Source organism: Gambusia affinis, linkage group LG02, assembly GCF_019740435.1.
Source record: "Gambusia affinis linkage group LG02, SWU_Gaff_1.0, whole genome shotgun sequence".
Taxonomy (NCBI): Eukaryota; Metazoa; Chordata; class Actinopteri; order Cyprinodontiformes; family Poeciliidae; genus Gambusia; species Gambusia affinis.
The window spans coordinates 2,261,125-2,283,458 of NC_057869.1; the positions used below are offsets into that span (position 1 = coordinate 2,261,125).

Below are 22,334 nucleotides of genomic sequence, written 5' to 3' on the forward strand. Positions count from 1 at the left end.
AGCTTGAGACAAAAGCTACATATTTATCACCAAAGTAAATATTTAGGTTCTGAACTAAATATTTATCTTTCTGATTCAATATTTAGCTTGGAACTGTGACATTCATAAATTAATGAATGATATGGTGAGAATATGTGTCTCCAAGAAGAAGCAAAGTGTAATATAATCAACATGAGGAAGGTAAACAACACAGCTGAGAGAAAGGGGGAGGAGCTGCGTCTCAAAGGCGGAGCTTAGTTCAACCAGGTGTTTTGCACAGCTGAACGGTTGCCATGGAGATTAAAGGATTTCTCAAACAAACATGAAAGAATCAAGGCGACACTCCAGGTTTGTTTTTGATGAGAGAATTTCATGATTTTACGTGACACTGGCCCTTTAAGTAACGCTTTCGCCAGCTGGACTGGTGTGATGTTGGGATTTTTAAACTAACAGGAAACTTGGCCAAATTGTCACCGGGTTTCAAAATAAAAGAGGGCGCTAAGAAAATGTCTGCTTGAGCGGGTCAGGAATGTTTCCAGCTGGTGACATTCCTCTGCAGGCTGAAGGAGATGCAGCTATTCCAGTGGGAGGCTGGGAGCCTGCTGCTGGCAGACAGCGGCCCTGAGATGAAGTCACAAACACCGCAACTGTAGTCGACTCCCACTCCCCCCGGGCAGCACAGACGGGGCATTATGTGGCTCGGTACCAGCTGGTACCACGGCGCCTCGTCCTCCTCTGGACTTCATTCGCCGCTGCCTCTGGAACCGGGACATGGAACTGAAGTCCAAGCAGCGACCTGCGGACGTTCTGCTCGGATGCATCGTTGCCTTCTGCCTTTCCACGCCGTGCTGGGCTCAGAGACGTGAGTACCGACGGCTCACCGACCGGCTGACGACCTCTGACCTTTAAAACACGGCTCTACAGGTCAAATCTTCTAAAAACCAAAACCTTCTCAGATGAAATTTACTTTGTTGTCTGAGTTTAGCTAAATTCAGATCAATTCAGAAATTTTTTTAAATTATTGGAGCTGCAGTTTCTTTTTTTAGTGTATATAGTTCACTGCAAAAACACAAAACCTTACCAAGTATTTTCTGTCTATATCTGGTTTCACTGTAAATACGACAAAAGTAAGACTTCAGCAGAATATATGGGCTGGTTTTAAGCAAATTCAAAAAATTCAGCTCAGTTCAAAAATACTTTATTGATCCAAAAAGGAAATTAAATAATTCAATTAATATTGATTTTAAAACACAGACTAGTTATTATTTAATCAGTAATATGGAAACCTGGTGTAATCTACCTGTGGAACTGGTACTTATTAAAATTATTATTAAGGAATTATTACCAGTTGTAAGTTAGTTTTGTCTTATTTAAGTGCTTTAAGATATTTGTGCTAAAAGTTGTTTATTTTATTTAGAACACATTTTTCCATTTAAAAGTTAAATAATTTTATTCTTAAGAAACATTTTTTAATAAATAATTTATTTTCTACTGAACAAACTTTATGGCACCAATTTTGCTCCATAGAACGCTGACATTTGATCAAACTTCAACTGGAATCAATTGATTGATTATTTATTGGGGATTAATTTGATCAGTTTGGTTTGGAAAAAGACTTGATGCATCTATTCATACTGGTTCTACTGGTTCTGATGTTTATTGGTTCTTCTGTTTACTGGTTCTGCTGGTTCTTCTGTTTACTGGTTCTGATGTTTACTGGTTTTGCCGCTTACTGGTTCTTCTGTTTACTGGTTCTGCTGGTTCTTCTGTTTACTGGTTCTGATGTTTACTGGTTTTGCCGCTTACTGGTTCTTCTGTTTACTGGTTCTGCTGGTTCTTCTGTTTACTGGTTCTGATGTTTACTGGTTTTGCCGCTTACTGGTTCTTCTGTTTACTGGTTCTGCTGGTTCTTCTGTTTACTGGTTCTTTTGTTTACTGGTTCTGGTCCCGTTCCCAGTCTGCACGGTGCCGCCTGGTCCGGTAACCGTCCCTGAAAACAGCACGGCTGACATCCCGGTGGTGAAGATCGTCTCCAGCAGCGATGCGACTCTCAGCGTCTCGGTGAACCCGGAGGATCTGTTCTACGTCAAAGGCAACGTCCTGATGGTGAAGAAAGGCCTGGACTACGAGGTAAGAACAATAATAATCCCCCGGATTAACAGGAAATAATAATAACACCTTTTCACAGTTTGGTAAATGACAGTAATCAGAGTACGTAACCAGCAGTGTTCTGGTTCCCAGTCCCTGTCCAGTCCCACTCTGGTGGTTTGGGTCAGGTGCAGCAAAGTCGGCTCCAGATCTGTGAGTAAAACCAACAACAGGCCAAATGTTCCCTGTTCTGAACTGAACATCCTCCAGAACCAGCTGTCCATCTCCTCTGCAGGTGAACGAGTCTGTGGAGGTTCTGGTGGAAAACGTGAACGATAATCCTCCGAACTTCGCCCAGAACCACTACGTTCTGGACGTGAACGAGGTGGACGGAGTTTTTCTCCCACCTGTTGGTAAAATGTCGTCACGTTTTCGCTCTAACTCTTGTGTTCCTGCAGCTCGCTCCAGTGAACTCCAGCATCGGACTCATAGAAGCAACGGATGTTGATTCAGAGCCGCTTTATTATCGCTTAGAGTCTGCAACTGTAAGGTTTTCTCCCATTTTTAGTGTTTTTATTATTATTCATTTAACAAAAAAATAGTATTTGTACATTTACATCTCTTTCCTTTTCTTCTGGTTATTTGTGTCAACAATGTGGATTAAATCACTGGCATATTGCTGCATATAAATACCCATTATTTTTTGCTGCATTAAGAAGGAAATAAAATGCTAATTAAAGGTGCAGATTGTAACTTTATTAAAAAATGTTTTTTATATATCTGTTAAAACCAATCAGAGCCAGGAGGGTCTTAGTGCTGTCAACTATCCTCATGTACTCGCTGCTAAATGAGCAAATGGCAGCGAAACAACTTACCGTTACAGGTAAATGATACCGCCATCAGAGTCTATGCTAACTAGCCTAGCATTGACAACAAGATCTGCTGACGGGAGAAGCTGTAGTAGGAGCAGAGGGTGAGGAGGGATGAGCAGCACCATACAAGATAGTGATTGACAGCGCTAAGACCCGCCTCTTGGCTCTGATTGGTTCTCTAAAAGTTACAGAATATACCTTTAAGGCTGTGAGGTAGCAAGATTTCTGAAAACAGGAGATGTTGTCACAATCCGTCAGATTTGGAAAATGATCCAGTTGAGTTGTGGAAAACTGATGGACTCCTCAGAGCTGGAGCAAATCAAACTTTAAACAATTTGTTATTCTGATTATTATTAATTTGGTGGTACTATCTGTCCTGACAGTTTTCAGCTAGTTTTTCATTCCCCTTAAAGGTGTAAAAGGATTTGAAATAATTGATCTTTCTTATTTACCCTTCTAACCGACAATATTTGACACAAACTTCTCAGGAGAAATATTTCCGTCTGGAGAACATCAACACACCAAAGATCGTTGTGAAAAGCCTCCTGGACTACGATGTGGTGCAGAAGATCTCTCTGGTGTTGCACGTTCAGGTGCAGGAAAAACGTTGGTCTGTTTCTCTTTCTGTTCGCTCTCTGACGTTTCTCTTCCGCTCCCAGGACACGTTCAACGGTTCGGCCTCCAACGAGCCGTTCTTCACCTCCGTGGCCATGATCACGGTCCAGGTGAGGGACGTGGACAACCGGCCGCCCTGGTTCCAGCCGTGTCTCAGGACAAACTTAGGACTGGCCAAGCTTTGCGTCAGCGGCGGCTACAGAGGCAAAGTCAACCTGACCGAGAAGGAAGTGAGTCTGTGCAGCAAACATCCACACTAGACGCAGTCTTATAATATCACAACATCTCTATTTAAAACAAAAAAATTACAAATGTTTACTTTTCTTGTGTTTTTTTTTTTTTACCCAAACCTTAAGATATGATGTTTGGGTCACAACCAGGCCAATGTCTTTTTGTGGGAGAGTATTACTGTCTAACGTGTAGCGCTGGGAGAAAATGTCAAATAATTTTGTCTCTAATGTTAAATTATTAGAAAACTTTACAAAACAAACAAACAAAAAAACAACAACAACAACAACTAACAAATAGAACTTAGTTCATTTGGCAGGGTTAGAACAAAAATCTGAAACAAAATGTGAGAAACATTATAATCAAAATTATTTAATTTCATTCTGCAGATCGTATATCAGTTTTTAATATTTGTAAAATATGATGAAGTTTGCCTCTAACTTTAGCGATCCGCTAAAAAGGAAGCAGTAAGTTGTTATTTTAGCAGAAGGCTTTTGATTTCTGGCTGGAATCAGTTTGAGGCTCGTAAATGAAACCAGACTGATTTAAACACAGGAAGGCCCGCTGGTTCTGGAACCCGGACCGGTTTTCGCCAGAGACGGAGACCGGAACCGCAGCGAGCCGATCAGCTACAGGATATTACGAGGTTAGAACCAACAGACTAACTTGTGTTTATTTTTATTTTTTCAGGTCTCATCTTTTGACTTGATAATTTTATAAAAAGTGTCTAATTTATTTTTCAACGTTTTCTTTTATCCCTGTTTTGGAGGCATTTACTGAATATAATAATAAACATTTTCTCTCATCTATTTAAAGCATCAAACTGGTAATAATATATAATGGGGTTAAATTTTGCCCAAATGAAGCTAATAAACAAATTAAAGTTGATAACCTACGTTAACCATGAACCAACCCTGATTCTAAAGCTAAACTATCCAAATGAGTAAATAAACAGAAATTAGTTTGGGTTTCTGGTCTTGATCAGAAATTTCAGTAAAATATCTTTACATAAATATGTTTCATTCAGGAATTAGATTTAGTACAACCAAATAAAACAAATAAATTAAGAAGCTAAAAACGTGGCAGCTGGTGCTAACTAGACATGCTAAGCTAGCTGGCGTTTACTTTTTCTCTAGATTTTAAAAAACAAAACATTTTAAGTCAGCTCATTAAATGACAAAAGTTATTGGTTCATTACTTAGAGAAAAACAATAAACTTGTTTTTTAAAGTACATTAATGTTTCAAAAGATTTAAAAAAGAATCCAGAGTTTAACAATTAGCTTTAGTTCATTAGCTTAGGAGTTACTAGCCAAAATCTTCGTTTATTTTTCTCAATATTTCCATAAATACAAGTGTACAATTAGTTTTTGGTTTGTAAAAAAGATTTCTTAGTTTTGTTGTTTTTCAGTTTTTAGGGAAGTTTTAGAGTTTTTTGTGATTTATGTTTTCTTTCATCATCAGGAAATGAAGGGAATATATTCCAAATTGATGAAGATACAGGGAACATTACAATGACCAAAGCTGCAGATGTCGTTGGCCCAATCATTCTGACAATCCTGGTAAAACGGGGAAAAAAACTCCAACATTTTCCTGGGGATCATTTAAAAATCATCCAACAATGGGAAGCTCTGATTTTTAACAAGTTTTCCTCCGTCAGGCGTCGCAGGTGAACAACAGGGATCAGTTTGCAGTGACTCAGGTGACCATAGAGGTGATGAAGAAGAGCAGGAACCCTCCGCGCTTTGAGAAAGAGCGATTCGAGGGATTTATCTACAGCAACTCCGTCCCAGAGAGCATGATACTCCGAGACCGGACCACCAACAGACCCTTCAGGGTCCGAGCCCGCGACGAAGACTTCGCTAGTGTAAGTGACCCCCATTCACACACACTCATTAAAATCCGCTTTAGTAAATATAATGTGGCATAAAAATAAACCAAAAGTCATCTCCCATAAAGTGTGTTTTTGTTGTATATTAATATCCAGCAGGGATTTCCAGTCAAAGCCGTAACACTGCTAAACTACTGGACAAAAAATTTAAAAAATAAAATGAGTAACATGCAGAATGTTCTCCCAAAATAGATTCATACTAGTAAACAAAACAGGTGTAGCTAATTTTATTTTTGCTTTATTTATTGTTTATTCCAATTTTAGAAATTGATACAATTTGATAAACTCTTAAAAGAGAAAGTGATACAGAAGAGAGAGATGCACAGTGTAGTGGCTTCAGTCAGAGGCTTTTTCAAAACCACTGTGATACAGACTGCTACAAACTAAACTTACAGTCTAGTTAAATCCTGATGTTTCATGGATATTTAACCCTTTGTTTGTTGTTTTTGGTGCAGGGTGTGAACCCTGACATGAAGTATGAGGTTCAGTACAGCAGCTACGTCAACGTGACTCCCGATGGCTTCGTGATCCTGAAGAGAGTGGTGAAGACGGAGTCCTTCGCCCTTCAGGTGACCCACGGATCCACAACGGCTGTTACGGCCAACGTACAGGAGTACATTCCTGCCAAAAGAGTCAGAAATTTTTAGATTAACATCAGAAAGTTTGTAGGGAAAAAAAGCATTTTTGAATTGGAAAAGCAAAGAAAATTTTTTTAAAAGCCTGAAAAACTCACATTTTGATAAATTTTTCTCAGATATTTTAGAAAAAAACAGAGAAATTTATGAAACTGTTAAAACTCAGAAATTTCCATTTTTATTTCTAGAAAATTTCAGTTTCTAAAAGCAAATTTGCGACTTTTCTAACTCAGAAATATTCATGTCTTTTTTCTATAATATTTCAGATTTTTTCTGGCTCATTTGCAACTTTTCAATCAGAGAAATGTCAGTTTTTTTTATAGAAAATTTGAGACTGCTCAAAATTATTGTTTTTTTTTTCTAGTAATTTTACTGCCTTTCAACTCAGAAATTTCCAAGTTTTCTCTAGAAAAATTCTGTTTTTCCAGCAATTGTTCAGCTTTTCAAACTGTTATACTTTTTTTCTAGATAATTTATAAAATTTTTCCAGAGAATTTCTGAGACTTTTTTGCAGCAAACCTACTCCGTAATGGTGCCAATCCGGCGTGGTACTGACCAGCTCGTTGCTGCCAGGAGACTCTTTGCTCCATTTTGTTGTGACTGTAAGTGTTGTGGCTGCAGCTCAGAGCCGTGGATTCCATCACAGGAGAGTCTGGGACTGCAGCGCTCTCTGTTCAAGTCATACCTGGTAACACAGACGCACTCAAAGTTCAGCTCTAGTTTTGTCTGGAGTGACTCGCTGAGCCCTCGCCTGTGTTTGTCTGCAGCCGTGGCCGTCCCGTCTCCGTCCAACATCGGCTATCGGCCCGGCGACATGGCGCTGCTCGGTCTCATCATGGCGGCTCTCCTGGTTCTCTCCCTCATCGTGATTGGCTTCTTGATTTCCCGCCTGTGGAAGGAAAACACGAGTCTCGAGAAAATTTGTGAGGTCAGTTTGCAAAATCCAAAAGACAGAAGAACAGTGAAAAAAAAATCTCCCCAGGAGTTTCCTTCAGACTTTGTTCTCCAGGGTTTCTGAAATGTTTCTTTGGACTTTGGTTGCTTTTTCTGTTCAAACTAAAACTCAAAGATTTGGTTTGCTGGAAGAAAATATAAAACTTTAGCAGAATAGAAAATAAAACTATAAATATTAAGATACTGGTCCCTGGATCTAAATTCTGTGGAAAACATTTCTGTAGAAAAGAAAAAAACAATCTAAATGTGCAATTTTTCTTTCACTTAATAAATAAATGTTCCCAATTTTAGAACGAGGCAGAGGGCATGGGGAGTAAATAACAGTAAAATTACAAGATCAAGTTATAAAATTAGAAGAAGAAAATCATCATGACTTTATTATTCTGAGTTCTTATTGTATAAATTTATGGTATTTTTACTATTCCCGTTATGACTTCGTTATTGTACGACTTTATTCTTGCAATACGACTATTTTTGTAAAACTTTTACTTTAATCTCGTACTACTGTGACTATTTTTATAATTTTGACCTTTTTTGTAATATGACTTTATCCTCATGGTGTCGACTAAATTCTCATAAAAAATTTAATTTTTTCTTAATATGGTCCCAAAACTTGAAGGTTTCTTAAAAAGTTACATTTCTTTTTACCAATATTGTGGAGAGGTTAACGCGGGGCCCCTGTGTTGACCCCTGCAGTGCCTGGGCCCCTGCCTGCGGGCCGACCGGCCTCGGTCCGGCCACAGAGACTCCCTCCAGTTCACCAACGACGGATTCCAGAACGAGGCCGACCCGAGCCGAGGCAAGCGCTGGAACAACGTGGTGCCGCGGCGGAGCACCTTCCCCCAGCCCCGGAGCCGCATCCTGCCCCTGGAGAGGCGGAGCCGCCACTGCTCCACCTGCGGCGTCTACTCCAACCACGTCACCAAGGGGAGCCCGTCGGTACGGAGGAGCAGGAGCGACGGCGACGAGTACGGCATGAGGACCATCCTGTCCAAGCAGCGCCGCAGGGAGGGCCAGAAGACGGTGTGGTTCAAGGAGAGCGAGGATTCCTCGGACATCGAAGTGGAGATCATCCCCGACTCGGTGGGCCGGGTGGAGGAGGAGACGGAGGAGGAGCTGGAGGTGGAGATGGAGGGGGTGGTGAGAGACCCCGCCGCTCCGGTCAGAGACCCGGAGACGGAGCGGGAGAACCAGAGCGACGAGCCGGATCCGGGAGACGGCTCGGAGAAGAAGGAGGAGGAGCGCTGAGGTCAGAGGTCAGACTGAGCTGAACGTTGCTGGTTTTACGATACAGTTCAGACTCTGGGCCAGCACTTCCAGGACGGCGTTCCCAGGATTCCCAGAGCTGCTTCCAAACAGGAACCCACAGATCGGAGCAGTTTTTATCTGGAGGTCCTGAAACGCGGCGTCACCGACCGGGTCCAGAAACGCTCGTTAGCGAGGTGAAGATAACCTGGGACGCCCGTTTCCTCAAAGTGTTGGGAGACAATTTTTATAATAAAAAACAAAACAAAAAAAGGAGCTGAAGGATTTATTTATTCTAAACATTTAACAGTCTAAAATGATTGCGTGTTAAATTGGTGTGTAAATTTTCTCCTTTTGATTCAGTTTTTAAGGCAGCAGAAAAATAAATTCCTAATTCATTGTACAAAGGATTTGATGCTTTTTTCCTAAGTTTAAAACAAATATTAGAATGGTTTGCAGTGACTAAAGAGAAAAATTAAAAACAAATGTGCAGAGAAACTGAAAATGATTCCATGTTTGGCGCCATTTAGTTGGGAGTTGATCAGTAGGAAAAAAAAATAAAAAATCCCCACAAATGACTCAGAAAAAATAAATAGAGTGAGTTCTGGCGGACCCATTGGGCCAACCTCCGGTCCTGTTGTCTGGACAGCTTTGGTTCTAATGTATATGTGAACACCAAGCAGACCAGAGGTCGCTCCAAAAGCAGGAAGTGGACTAAAGTGCTGGGGAGAAACGGCTCATCCTCTGAACAAACACCAGGTTATTTAAACACCTGAACAGAACCAGAACACAAGATGTTCTTTTAAAATAAAAAATTTATTGAGCCCAATCAGCTTGACAAAAACATCAGTAGTAAAACCGTCTTCCATTTAAAACACTAATTAATACATTTTAAAACAAATCCCTGATTAAGATGTAAAAGAAAATTACTTGGATGTCTCAAAAAGCCGAATCGATACCGTAACACAACTCATCACATCCAGGTTCTGCTTCACGCTCCATCAGAACCGGTCCAGACTCCTCTTCAGTGCATGATTGCTCTAAAGTCTATGGTTAGGTACATTTTGATCACAGAAACAGGAAACAAGCAGCTCAGATCCGGAGCGTTGTGTTCAGCTTGCATTCCAGGTGCAGGATGCCTCGTTTTACTTGGACTTGGCGAAGCCGACCCGGTTGTTCTGGCGGTCGAACACGGTGTAGTACTGACCGATGAAAACGTCTCCCAGGATCCACAGCGGCCCGGCGGGGGGAGGGATGTCCAACGCCATGAAGCCGCTCAGACAGATGGTCTTCCCAGCCTGACTCTCCTGCAGGTCGGAGGGCGAAATGTTAACGCGTTGTCAACGGTCTACACAAAACATGCTCATTACATCTTTAGATGATATTTCAGTTTGGTTATCCCTCCAGAATGAGTCGTTTTAGGGCCTCTTGACTCTTTAGATCCAAATGAGCTGCTGCTGCTGCTCAGTCAGTGTGATTGTTTGGTGCCGTCGCCCCCTGCTGGTTCACTCACCTTGAGGATGTACTGGTCTCCAGTCAGAGTGTAGGTCTGTCCGCCGATGTTGAAGGTGATGATGGGCAGCGTTGGCACCTTGTCACAGGGCACCATGTACTGAAAGACATTAAAATAAAAAATGTTTATTGGTCAGAAGGTAAAATTCTTTCCCACAGTTTTGAATTTTAATTTAATGAATTTTGTGGCCTGCCAGTTGGTTTAAACTGGTCAGTTTTAGCCTCCGAAACAGAAAAATAAAGATACAAACATTGGACACCACTGGTTTAAATCCAAACCTAAAATAAACGGAGAATCTGTGGAAAGAGTATCCTCTGAAGAGTTTTACAGACATGAAAGTGAAGAATTATTCCCCCCAACACGTCTCCATTCTGCGTTTGTCACATAAAAACCACAGAAACATGCCGCGGCGTTTCCTCACCTCTCCCTGGATGAGCGGCAGCGCGCCGATGGCTTTCTGCAGAGCTCTGACCTCGGCGGCCGGGCCGGTGATCAGAGACGTCCCCGTGTCCACGATGGCCTCACAGCCGCCTTTACACAAACTCAGCTGGCTGCCGATCATCATCCTGGAGCACAACAGAAAATTAAAAACAGAACTTTACTTTCCTCATCTGAGTAAATAAAGTGCCATAAAATATTAAAATGTTTGTTGCAATTCTAAAAAGTCAAAGAGATAACAGTACAAAAACACCAATATTGTTAAGAAGAGCCATTAAACTTATTTAAACTGTTAGCAACGATGCAGCTGATCAGTTTTGAGGTCAAACATGTAGGAAAGAGGACAGGGGTAAAATAGTTTAGCTTCATTTAGTTGTGAGCTTTTGTTTGTCTCATCCTTAGTTTTTAGAGTCCTTTCATGTTTTTATTAGTTAAATATTGTTTAGTTTTTATTAGGTGTAGCAGTTTAAGTTTTTTCTAAACCTTTGTTAATTTTTTTAGCTGCAGAATTTAAAAAAGATCCAAGTATTGTTATTATGTAAACATCATAAGCAGACAAAAGATGTCATTTTAAAAAGTTTTATTAATTTATTGTTAAATAACCAACTGACTTCTGCGTTTTGTACCATTTTTTACTGTCGCCATTTTGTAGCCTAGCAAAGGTGCTGCAATTTGCCAACAGCTGACAGTTTGTGTTGGTTTAAAAAAAATAAAAAAAGATTTGTAAACAGAAAGAGGAAGGGTATTATTTCTGTAATGTCAGAATGTTTTAGTTTCATAAATGCATTATATAGTTCCTGTTATAGTTTCTTCCCCTTTAATCAGTTTTATTTCAGTTGGAAGGTTTTCTGGGTTTCAGTTTTTGTTGGCTTTCATAAACTATAATTACTTTCTTAAAGAGAACAACATTTGGTGTTTTCATCTTAAATGAAGGATGAACAGAAATTGATTTAGTTTAACTGACTGACTCTTACCCGTCCATGTGGACCTGCCAGTAGGCCTGCCGGCTGATGTTGACGTAGTGGAAATCTCCGCTGTAGTATTTCGGGTCGGTTCCTCCCAGCAGCAGCTCGCCTCCCGGCTCCGTGTCCGGGTTCCTGAGCAGAACAAAATAGATTACTTCACCAAAATTATTCATTTAAACAGCGTGATAATGATCCTTCAGTGGAGTTAAACTACTGTAAACTTTAAGACAGCAGCAATAATAAGAAGCTGAACATTGTCCAAAAATATAAAACTATTAGTTTTTACATTAAAAAATAAAATAAAATAAAAAAAGCATACAGGAGTCATATTTAGCTCAATTTTACATGCAAGATGGAAAAACCCTACAAAGGTCTGTCTGTTTACAGAAACTGCAGGTTTTTAGCTCAAAATTAAATAAGTCATTTCTGTGGCACCACTAGAGGGAGCTAGTGCACCACCTTAGTGCTGAAAGCTGGAGAACAAGAAGCTCAAAATTGTCAGATCTGCATTTATTTTGTTTATTTGGGGTTGAAACGTGAACCTGTTCATCTTTAAATCATGATTTCATCACCAGCTGCAGCTTTGTTAGAATCAGTAGAAATATTTAACTGTAAAGTAACATTTCACAGGATAACAGAGGGACAACCTTTTCTATTAGAGCGTTACTGGAAATCTTTCAGTGTCCAGAGATTCAGTTCACATTTTTAGGTTTTTTTTTTCAGTATATAATTAATAAAAAATGTATTTATTTTTTCCTTAGTTATTGAAATTGTCACCGTAAAAGTTTAATAAGAGACCAAGTCTGTACTTTACATTACTGACCAGCTAGCATACCAAATGGAGCCGTTCATCCATCGTTTGCACATCAGGATGTTTTATTCCTGTGAAGACAAACGTCCGTCTCACCTGTTCAGGTAGAAGGAGAAGACGTTCTGCTCCACCTTCTTCTGGTTCATGATGTTATCGAACACAGGAACCACGCCGTCCACAGAGATCCGGGGATACGCCATGCCCAGGATCCCGTCGAACTTGGCTGCGATGAAGGTGATGCCGGGCTGCTTGATGGCTTCGCCGAACAGCTGCTTCTCCACGGCGAGGTCGCCGATCTGAGGGGAGAGCCGAGTCAGCGGGTTTCACACAGCAACAACTCGACTCTGATCTACGGCAGAGCGACAGGGCCACGCCAGGAAAATATGATTCAATTACAAGAATAAAGCCGAAATATTGGTTTCACAGCAAGTCATGATTCACAAAATGGTACGACTTCACTCTCACATGAGTGCATTCTCATTTTGTAGTTTTTTTGTAGCGTGGCCCTGATACTCGCCGTACTGATCCGATCCGCAGTGGGCGGAGCTTACGGTGCACGTATCCTGGCTGAGGTATCCGGACAAACTGCCAGATCCATACTGGATGGCGAAGGCGGTGCCGTTCTTCACATATGTGCTGGATTTAGCTGAGTTATACTTGTGGTGAAGCACTGGAAGGAAAACAGACGGTTAGATTCCCGGTTTGTTCCGGGTTTGGTGCCGGAGGAGACGGACTCACGGCAGGCGATGTCCATCAGGGAGCAGTGAACGGAGGGGACCCACAGGTTGGATGAGCCGGTGTCAAACACCACCGTGAACGGCTGGGGGGGCGTGCCCAGACTGATCTCCCCGTAATACTGAGCCTGGTCGGGGAAAACAAGGTCAAACGGAGCAGGATTAATAATTAATCAACCAGTTTGACCCGTTTTCACAGCAGCGGACGACGCGGGTCAAACCGCTACAACATGAGGAGGAACTACAGAAAGGAAACCATGACTCATGAGCGCCGCCAGATTTCTGCTTCATGTGACCAAACGCTGCGTTTCTGTCGAGTCATGCTCAGAGTTTCTCAAACGCAAAATGGAGAAGTGGATTCGGATTTATTGCATGATGAGTTTTCACTTCTGCTTAAGTTTCCCAGAGAGCAGAGAATGTAACTCAGTCTGCAAAAAAAAAAAAATTAAAAGTTTCTCCCTCCAGGAGAATTACCCCTGAAACGCAGCTTCTACCGAGATAATTCAAAAATAAAATGTTCAAATAGCAAACTAAAAATGTATGAAGCTGTAACATAATTAATAAAATACTAATCAAGCTTCATTATGAATATTTTAATAAGTGGGAAAAACTTCAACATAAGCTTAAAAAAAAGAGCAACTTTAGTCATTTAATGATAAATTAATGTAAAGTTAATAAAATTATTATAAACTGTAGTCATTTAGAGTGAAGTTTTTAAAAAGAAAATACTTTAGTGTAGAATTAATTGTATTACTTTAACAATAAATAAAATTTAGATTTTCTTAAAGGTGGAAGGAAAAATTATAAACCAAAAGTCTTTTTGATAAACACATTTGTAGAAAATATTTATATTTAAAGAAGAATTCAGTGGACAAAAAAGTGTTTGCATTGCAGAAACTTAAAATTGATCATGTAAACAATCATTTCGATCACTTGATGCGTTTAGATTATATTTTCAATACATCAATGATCCACATGTCAAGTTTTTCTGCTGGGAGACAAAACTTTGAACTGCTGGCGGGACACAAAGTTCATTAAACTGAAAATGGAAAAGTTACTTTTTGTTTTACCTGCTCAATTATTTTCTTTTATGAAAATCTGTGTATCACTAAAGACCCAAAACATGACAATGGTTTCAGATTGTTGCCTTATTAAAAACAAAAACAAAAAAAGACAATTTCCAAATTTTTGGCTCAATTGTTTTCTATATTGTGGCCCAATTTTTTTTTAAAACCATTCTTGACTTGTGCTCAGGGGCCAAACAAAATACTTTCAGGGGCCACAAACTGCCCCCGAGCCACACTTTGGACATCCTTGATCTAAAAGTTGTGATCATCTATTATTCTGCAGCCTCAGAGTAAACAAACCATCCACTGATCAGAAACTGTCACACATTCCCAGAGTTTCAGCCCTTTATCGGGTTTTCTGGAAACGTTGCATAATTCAGCAACAACCGAGCCGTTGTTCTTCAGCTCGGCTGAAACAAAACGGCTGGAGGATTTCCAGGCCGCAGCTTTAGAGACGCAGACATGCTTACATCCATGTAGTTCTTCAGCATTTCTGGAGTGGGTCCATTACTGGACGGGAAGCCCAGGTTGTACTTCAGGGAGTGTCTGTCGGCCAGCAGCTCGTCGGCTCTTCTTCCCGAGTCGGTCAGTTCGCGTCGGATTGAACGGAATTTCTTCAAGGGAATTCTGAACCAAACAAAAGTTTAATTTAGAAACTGCTACATTTTACTCCAGTTTCCACAATGAAGCAAAAGCTGAACTGACAGCAACATTTATGCCCCAAAAAAACAACAAAAAACCCCCCAAAGATGTGAGCTACTTCCTCCCAATTTATCTCCATGGTGCAACCTGCAAACTTTAAATTCTGATGAACATTTAACACTGGAAAACCTTTTAAATATCCAAAGTAACCAAAACAGAAACGACAATACATTATATAATCTCCAAACAAAGATGTCCTTAAAAACAGGTTCAGTTCAGACAAATTCCCCAGACTGAGGACTTTAGTCATCCAGTTTTTGGTAGAAAGAGAAAAACAATAAACCATGCAAATGGAAACAAACCTTTATTAATTTATACGATTGAATTATTGAGACACTTATAAATCTTAGGTTTTCATCTTTTTCTTTAGGATACAAATCCGTCAAACTTAACTGCAAAATGCAAGAGCAGAAAAGGTGAAATGTGGGCTTCCAAGACAAACAGAAACTTTTCATAAGGAGGAAAATAAAAACCTACTGGTACAATTTGAGTTAAGATAATAAAATCATCCAATAGTTTTAATTGTGTCTTTTTTTGTTGGTAATCTGATTAATAAAGGTCTGTTTTGTTAACACACTGATTCTCAGTTTTTTGTAGAGTTGAGAATGCATAAAAACATTTTCGCTGATGTTCTTTAAAGGTGTTTGCGATTTTAAATTGACATTTGTGATTCACTGTTGCTGTGTACAAAATAAACCAGGATAAAACACAAAACTAGAGATTAGAATCGGTCAACACCTTTGGATTTATACTCAAAAATGCCTCATAACATTTAATTCATTAACATTTGAGTCAAAGTGTTATATTTTTGGACAACATTTTGACAGATCTTTATCTGTAGAGTTGCTTATAGAAGTCTTTTTGAAAACCACCATCACACCTTTAAAGCTACACATCTCTTTTGTTTCAGGTTAAAAAACCACAACATGATAACCTGACTGACATTTGTCCCCATTTTCACAGCTGACCCAGTTACTACACACCTAAAAACAGTCAGCTGAAACTTTATCTTCCTCAGTCTGATGTTGAGTTTTACCTCTTAAAACAATAAGGATGATCACATCATCATGAGGTCAGTAGGAAGACATTTTATTGTTCGGGTTCATGTTTTAAAAGTCAGCCCCTCTGTGTGATAATAAAAAATAGCAATATATAAAACGGTTTGGAAAGACCTTAAAACAGGAAGCGTTTAGAAATGAGGGTTTTTTTCCCCAGAGTAGAGCTGCTGCTTCGCTGCACCAAAAGGTCTGCAGAAGGTTTCAAAGATGCACAGAACTAAAAGTAAACCCCAGCAAAAACAAAGTATATAAATTATTGATTGTGAATTAGGAATAGCTGGGATCAGTGACACTGTGGCCGTTTCTGCTCGTATTGGTGGATTCAGTCACTGGCTGCAACAGTCGCCTCAAGCAAACGGTTTTCAGTAGCTGCGGCAGTTCGTGGTTTCCTGCCAAGATAAATTTGTAGAGAAGTCCATATCTACTTGCTAAATCAGTCATGTTACTCATTTTATTGTATTATGGCAACTTTTGGTTTAGCAAGAATAATTGTGCTTTACCGTAGGAGGAGCAGAAAGAGGTTTTAAGAATTTAAAAGTAGCTATGTACACACCAAAGATTATGAGTATTTGAAATTAATCAAAAAATGGAAATAGCATTCATCTTAATTTCGTTGTTTTTGTTGCAACGGTTGGAAAAACATCAGCTGAATGTCTTTTGTTTCAAGGCAGAATATTCTGTCACTTTTATTACCATAAAGATGTTTATTAAGAATCAGAATATGCAACTTAATTTGTTTTCAGTATAGATTACAATATTTAATTGTTTAAACTTCACTCAATAATAATTTGATTGTTGTTACCATAGTTACAATCAAGACAAGTTTTACCTTTCCTTTGTGTTTGAACTTCATTTGGTTTTCAATTACATCTCAGCCAAATAACCAATTATTCTAGATTATTTTAGGCTTAGCCAGTTAAACTCAGACTCCCCTTCCAGATTAAAACAAACCTGAATTGAACATCATTTGTTGTGTTGTTGGTTTTAACAGGAAGTGGGTCCCTGAGCCCCAAAAGGCCCTGCTTTGGCCCTAGTTACAGTTTATTCTCATTATTAGTCACAGAAACATTTTTAATCAGCACACAAGATCTGTTAATGCTCTTTCAGATTAAAACTTGTGTACCAACATAATCGTTTTAGCAAATTTTGCCAAGACGCCCAATTCTCAGTAGGTTCAACTGGGAATAAACCAAGATGCAGACACTGAATTTCATGGAAAGATTACATAATCTCTTCTGACTTGGCTGGTTTAGAGGATGGTACCATGAGAGGGATGTTTGAGATTCCCATTTGGACCCGGTACCTCAGTAACCTGTCCCCAGACAAAAGGAAATGACGCAGGGGAGGGACTGAGGACACCTTCTTGTAGGTGTTTTGCAGCTCTAGATTGAAAATAAAATCCCCTTTTCGCCCGTTACTGTAAATTCAAAACCATATTTAGTAAAATAAACCGAAACAGACTCTCCGTTAAAAGACTCACACCTGCTTAATGTTATTTAATCTACTTTATGTGCTTCTTTGTTGAAACTGTGAGACAAAGTGTCAGCTAACGGCTTCAGCTTCATGTCACAAGATTAGCTGGGCTTGTTGAGACAAACAGCCGGTCAGGTGACCACAGAGGGAGACATTAGCAGACAAACCACCAAATAAAGCTTTAGAACCACCAGAGTGACCGTTAATGTGACACAGTTAACCTTGCGTAAATTGCTGCTAACGCTGTTAGCTCGAACTTTATAGGTTTTAAGGTCGTTTTAAACTGATAGACTAAACGGACTAAACGTTTGTTTGTTTGTTTGTTTTACTTACCGAACTAGGGCGTCGTTCGTCAAGGCTAACGCCGCCAACACTAACACGACCAGGCTCCTCATTGTGCCAGAACCGGGACCAGAAGAACCACAATGACTGAGCACTTCGAGCTTGTTGTCGACAAACACCCGACTTTTATCAGCTGACCCAGTCAGCGTCACGTGCCTCCGAAACAGCACGGCGGTGACGTCACCAACGGTTCTTCTTTTCTTTACTTCCTGTCTTTAGCTGAGGAAAAAAAACAGGGAAAGGCCAACAGGAAGGCTAGAAAAACATACAAAAAATGATGTGATTTAGGATATAACACAATCGAACTAACAAAGTAACAGCGCTAAAACTAATTAATCCTATTTTCTTTTTGTTGTATGAAAAAAGCAAACAATCAACAGAATTAACGAAAATACAGGCACAAAATAAAAATGTCGTTTTCCAAATTTGGAAATATTCTTGGAAGATAATATTTCCAAATTCCTAGTTAGAAAGATTAAATGCAACGACCTTTGACATCACATTGTGCCGCCAGGAATGAGCTCCGCAATTTCGCAATATAATCCTCAATTGGGTAAAGTACCCAAACATTGTATTTGAGTAAGAGTAGCAGTTCTTCCTTCAACATAATTTTACTCAAGTAAAAGTAAAAAGTGTCTGACTGAAAAAAAAAAATTTAAAAAAATTCTTAAAAGTAAAGTATTTTCTAAATTTAACTAAAGATAGAAAGTTAATAACACTTTATTTGGACAAAAATAATCAGATGAAAATATTTAAAATTATGTGCAAAATATGCTATTTTAGAGAGAAAAATAAAAAAAGGTGTAAATAAAATGATTATAAAATAACTAATTCAGGGCAGACACATGTTTCCAAACCAATTTTTTTCAACATAAGTTATGAAAACTATGGAAGCCCTGAAAGACAAAAAGAAAAGAAAAATCTTCTTTTTTATTATTTTATTTTAAGTCCCATTTTCTTGGTCTGACCAAATTTTCTGTTTCTCTTAATATTATGACACATGGAATTAAATGAAAAAAATTGTAAATGAAAATAAAAGTTTTCAAGAAAAAAACTAATTTTTTTCTTGAAGTGAACTATAATGAATAATGTGATTTGCCAAATTTGACTAATTTTGTTTTTCTGTTAAGCCTTTCTGACTGTAAACAATCACTATATGTCACAAAATGTCGCTAAGATAAAACTCAAATACTTGATGAATTCAAAGAATCAGTGATATGGGAAAGCATGATAAAAAATAATTAACCTACAGAAGACATTATATATCATATCTGACATGTTTGCAGCGAATTCCTCCAGTGGAGAAATACCAACAATATGGGAAAATATATGCAGACATTAAAAAAGGTAGGTATGCATTAGACAAAGCAGCAATTATTCTATATTTTCCATTTATTTACAGCTAATACATATCTGGTAGGATATTTAGTTTTATCCAGTAAGGTTTTGTCTGTTTTACTGTTGAATCATTTTCTGCTGCATTTTTGTAGTAAGACGAACAAACAGGTTGTTTGGTGTGAAAAATGAGTCCTTGATCTACCTTTTCTATTTTAAACATTTTATCTCAAGCCCTTTGGGATGTAAATCATTAACCAGCACCGCTGAAGCCGCAGTTTTTCCAGAGTGAAACCGTTGCCTTGTAATGCTGAGGACTGAACAGCGAGTGGCTGCCTCGCCCTACAGATACATCTCACTGTGTACCGTCAAAATCATCTGATTGTTTGAATAGTTCCTTATGTTTTACAGGATCTTTCTGTAATATTAAAAAGACACCCAGGTATTTAAAAGAATAATAGCTGCTGTATCATTCAGCGGTTAGACAACATCCAGCCATCCATCACTTGTATCTGCTGGATGTTGTGTATTAATGCAACAGTATCAGTAAAAATGCAGCAAACTCCAGTGAAACACAAAGCAAAGCATAATTGTAGATGTAGAAGAAGGAGCTCTGTTTGAATGAGACAGTTAAGAAAATGCTTTGTGTTAAATGTTTAGCTAGCTAAATAATTAGCTAGATGTTCACCATATATTTAGCTAAATATTTGCACATTCAGCTTAATATTTCAGTGTTATAGCTGTAGCTAACTGGTAGCTAACTGGTAACTGAGTATTTAAATCTTTAGCTTAATGTTTCAGTGTTATAGTTGTCGCTAGATGATTAGCAAAATCTTAGATAAACATGTTTGTCTAAGATTTAGATAAACAGATCTAAATCTGTTTAGATTTGATAAATGTTTATCTTGGATATAAAAAAAATGATCTAAGATTTAGCTTAATGTTAAACATTAGCTAAATATTAGCTTAACATTTCAGTGTTATAGCTGTAGCTATTTAGCTACATAAACATTGAAACAATTTGCAAAGTATGAAACATCTTATCTAAATAAGATGTTTACCTGAAGTTGGTTTTCATAAACTGTCCAACTGGAACAACAGGGCAACAGTCTGAAAGGAAAAGGACAAACTGTAAAAAGTGACTCAACAAAAAGGTCTGACACAGTGTGACAGTGACTTGCATTTGTTTTCTGTCATAATGAAAGCTTTCACAGCAACATGAGACCACAGAATTGCACAAACGCACCAATCATGTGAAGCCAAACTGCACTCAGAGCAGTAAAAGTGTTGACTTGACAGGTTTGGAAAATCGTGAGAACATCAAATAGAAACAAAAAAAGGAACATGAATCACAAGCCAGTGATTCATGTTGTGCTTTAAATTAGGAGAAACCTCAGCACTGGAAACCACAACAATGTTTTAAACCGGAGTTTTATTCTGAAGGATATGCAGTCCATCACAACACAAACATCCACAAACCAGCAGCAATATCCAGATCAATTAACCTATTTTGACTTTTAAAATATTAAAAATTTTTCTTTTCATTCCCTTTGGTTCTCCTCTTCTTTCTTCCCAGCTGCATCCTTTGATTAGCTCTTCTGGTCCCTTTTGTCATTTCCAGAGTCCCTCAGGAAATTTAATTTAAGTTGTGCAGTTCTCATTTCCCTCCTTAGCTTTATGGTTTTCTGTTTTTATTACAGTTTTATCTCCAAAATTATGTATTTCATGACAACCTTCAACTCCAGTCTGCATTTTGATCTCACCAGAAACTTAACCAAACTCGACATAAATGGTCAACCAAATCAATGGTTCCCCGGAATTTTTTAAAAATATGACCAGAATTTCACAATAATATCTTTACATTTCTAGAGATAAAAGTAATTATTTTGCACACATAGTATCTGTTTTCACTCAGACCACCGTCAAGCAGTTAGCTAGGGCCAAAACTTTAATTAATCCAACGAGACAGTAATATTCTAAAATGTTACTTTTGATTCATTAGTAACATCTATTTATGTTAAAATAACAGATTTTAACATGTTAAAAATTTTAACTGAATCATTTATTATTTTTTTTTACATATAAAGGTTCCAACAGGAACCCTTGCAAGTGCATGTTTCTGGTACTGTCATATATCTGACGCACAAGACAATGAACTCATATGTCTATCCGTCTTTTGAAAAATGTTTTCTTTAATTAAAAATGTACAGTTTTTGACTAAAATGCGATTTATTAAATGCAGACCATAGAATCAACTTGATTTAGTTATATGTAACTTTTTTAACACTCCATTATGAAATGGGATTAAAATAAGTTAAAGGGTTGGATAATATGCATCTATAATTAGCGAATGACAATTGTTGACATTGACGACAACCGTCAATTTTTCAGAGTGGCCTTAATGCCACTTGATTTAATGATGAATAAATAAAGTTTTACAATGAAATAACTGAACAAATAAACCAAACGGATTGTTCCTTGCTGGTTTATTCAAACCAGAAAAAGACTCTTTTTAAATGAGTTTAGTATAAAACAGAATTAATTTGCTGTATCCTGCTGTTTTTAAAATGTTTTTTCATCATAATAAGATGCCATTTACAACTTAAGTTCAATAAATTCCTCTGATCATGCTGGAGGAAGTTCCTGTTGTCTGAATAAATAATTTCCTGTTTTGTCAACGTGACTTTATTAAATGTTTACTTGGAGTTTTTTTGATTAGAAACCCAACAACTCTGCAGGCAAGCCTCTGACTGGTTTCGTTTGATACAACAAGCACAGAAGTGGAAATAAATGAACCTTTTAGAGATGAATGAGCCCTCAGTAGGAGAGGGAACCGTGCAAAGAGGCTGATTTTCCAAGGATGCAACGTTACGGGTTTGAAGGTTTGATGAAAGAAAACAAGCAGCAGAGAATCGCCTCATGATTGAGTCAGTGTACATTCAGAAAACCCTCAAATCTGACTGCATCTTTTCATCAAAGCCTCATTTACTGGTAAATACTGACTGCAAGTCACTGAAAAGTACAAAAACTTCCTGCTTAAGTGTTTTGGAAGAGTTGGAAAGAATCTGGTGGAGATAAAAGAACAGACAGATGAGAAAAGACAACCCTCTCACAGGATGACACACGCAGAGGAGGGTTTAGACGGGGAAAACGGCATGTTTGTCTGACAGTAGAGGTCCAAGTGTTTCTCCGAGGTGTGGGTCAGAATCCAAAGTGGGTATCACTCATCTTCACCTTCAGGCTCCCGCTGAAGTGTCGCAGCAGGAGGTCGGTTCTTCTAATCACCGGCGCTTTGAAGCCCAAGTGTTCAGAGAAACAACGAACCAAAAGTTACTGCTTCCTCTGTATTGATGACTGCTCCCAGCGCTTTTATTTTCATGTATTTAGTTAT

General features: G+C 38.6%; 2 protein-coding genes across 2 annotated transcripts; one reads left to right on the forward strand and one right to left on the reverse strand.

The window, feature by feature from the left end:
- The first annotated feature begins 684 nt into the window (after positions 1-684).
- Positions 685-8,908, forward strand: cdhr5a (cadherin-related family member 5a). Its single transcript, XM_044105490.1, has 14 exons — positions 685-841; positions 1,937-2,109; positions 2,221-2,280; positions 2,363-2,452; positions 2,526-2,612; positions 3,428-3,532; positions 3,599-3,784; positions 4,338-4,428; positions 5,245-5,342; positions 5,441-5,647; positions 6,127-6,240; positions 6,928-6,994; positions 7,074-7,234; positions 7,957-8,908. Exons 1-14 carry the CDS (start codon positions 751-753, stop codon positions 8,506-8,508), a joined length of 2,082 nt encoding a protein of 693 aa, XP_043961425.1. The 5' UTR covers positions 685-750; the 3' UTR covers positions 8,509-8,908.
- Positions 8,909-9,302: 394 nt separating this feature from the next.
- ctsd (cathepsin D) lies at positions 9,303-17,813 on the reverse strand. Its single transcript, XM_044105503.1, has 9 exons — positions 17,600-17,813; positions 14,504-14,660; positions 12,971-13,094; positions 12,784-12,902; positions 12,329-12,528; positions 11,431-11,553; positions 10,440-10,584; positions 10,019-10,117; positions 9,303-9,812 (listed from the first exon to the last, which is right to left on the reverse strand). Exons 1-9 carry the CDS (start codon positions 17,659-17,661, stop codon positions 9,651-9,653), a joined length of 1,191 nt encoding a protein of 396 aa, XP_043961438.1. The 5' UTR covers positions 17,662-17,813; the 3' UTR covers positions 9,303-9,650.
- Positions 17,814-22,334: the final 4,521 nt, after the last annotated feature.

Bases quoted from the DNA above. Each gene is read 5' to 3' on its own strand.
- cdhr5a (XM_044105490.1), top strand. From the start codon at position 751: ATGGAACTGAAGTCCAAGCAGCGACCTGCGGACGTTCTGCTCGGATGC. The intron at 2,613-3,427 runs GTAAGGTTTTCT...CAAACTTCTCAG, and splicing joins ATCGCTTAGAGTCTGCAACT to GAGAAATATTTCCGTCTGGA. The intron at 3,533-3,598 runs GTGCAGGAAAAA...TTCCGCTCCCAG, and splicing joins CTCTGGTGTTGCACGTTCAG to GACACGTTCAACGGTTCGGC.
- ctsd (XM_044105503.1), bottom strand. From the start codon at position 17,661: ATGAGGAGCCTGGTCGTGTTAGTGTTGGCGGCGTTAGCCTTGACGAAC. The intron at 12,903-12,970 runs GTGAGTCCGTCT...TTTTCCTTCCAG, and splicing joins CCTGATGGACATCGCCTGCC to TGCTTCACCACAAGTATAAC. The intron at 12,529-12,783 runs GTAAGCTCCGCC...CTCTCCCCTCAG, and splicing joins TCAGCCAGGATACGTGCACC to ATCGGCGACCTCGCCGTGGA.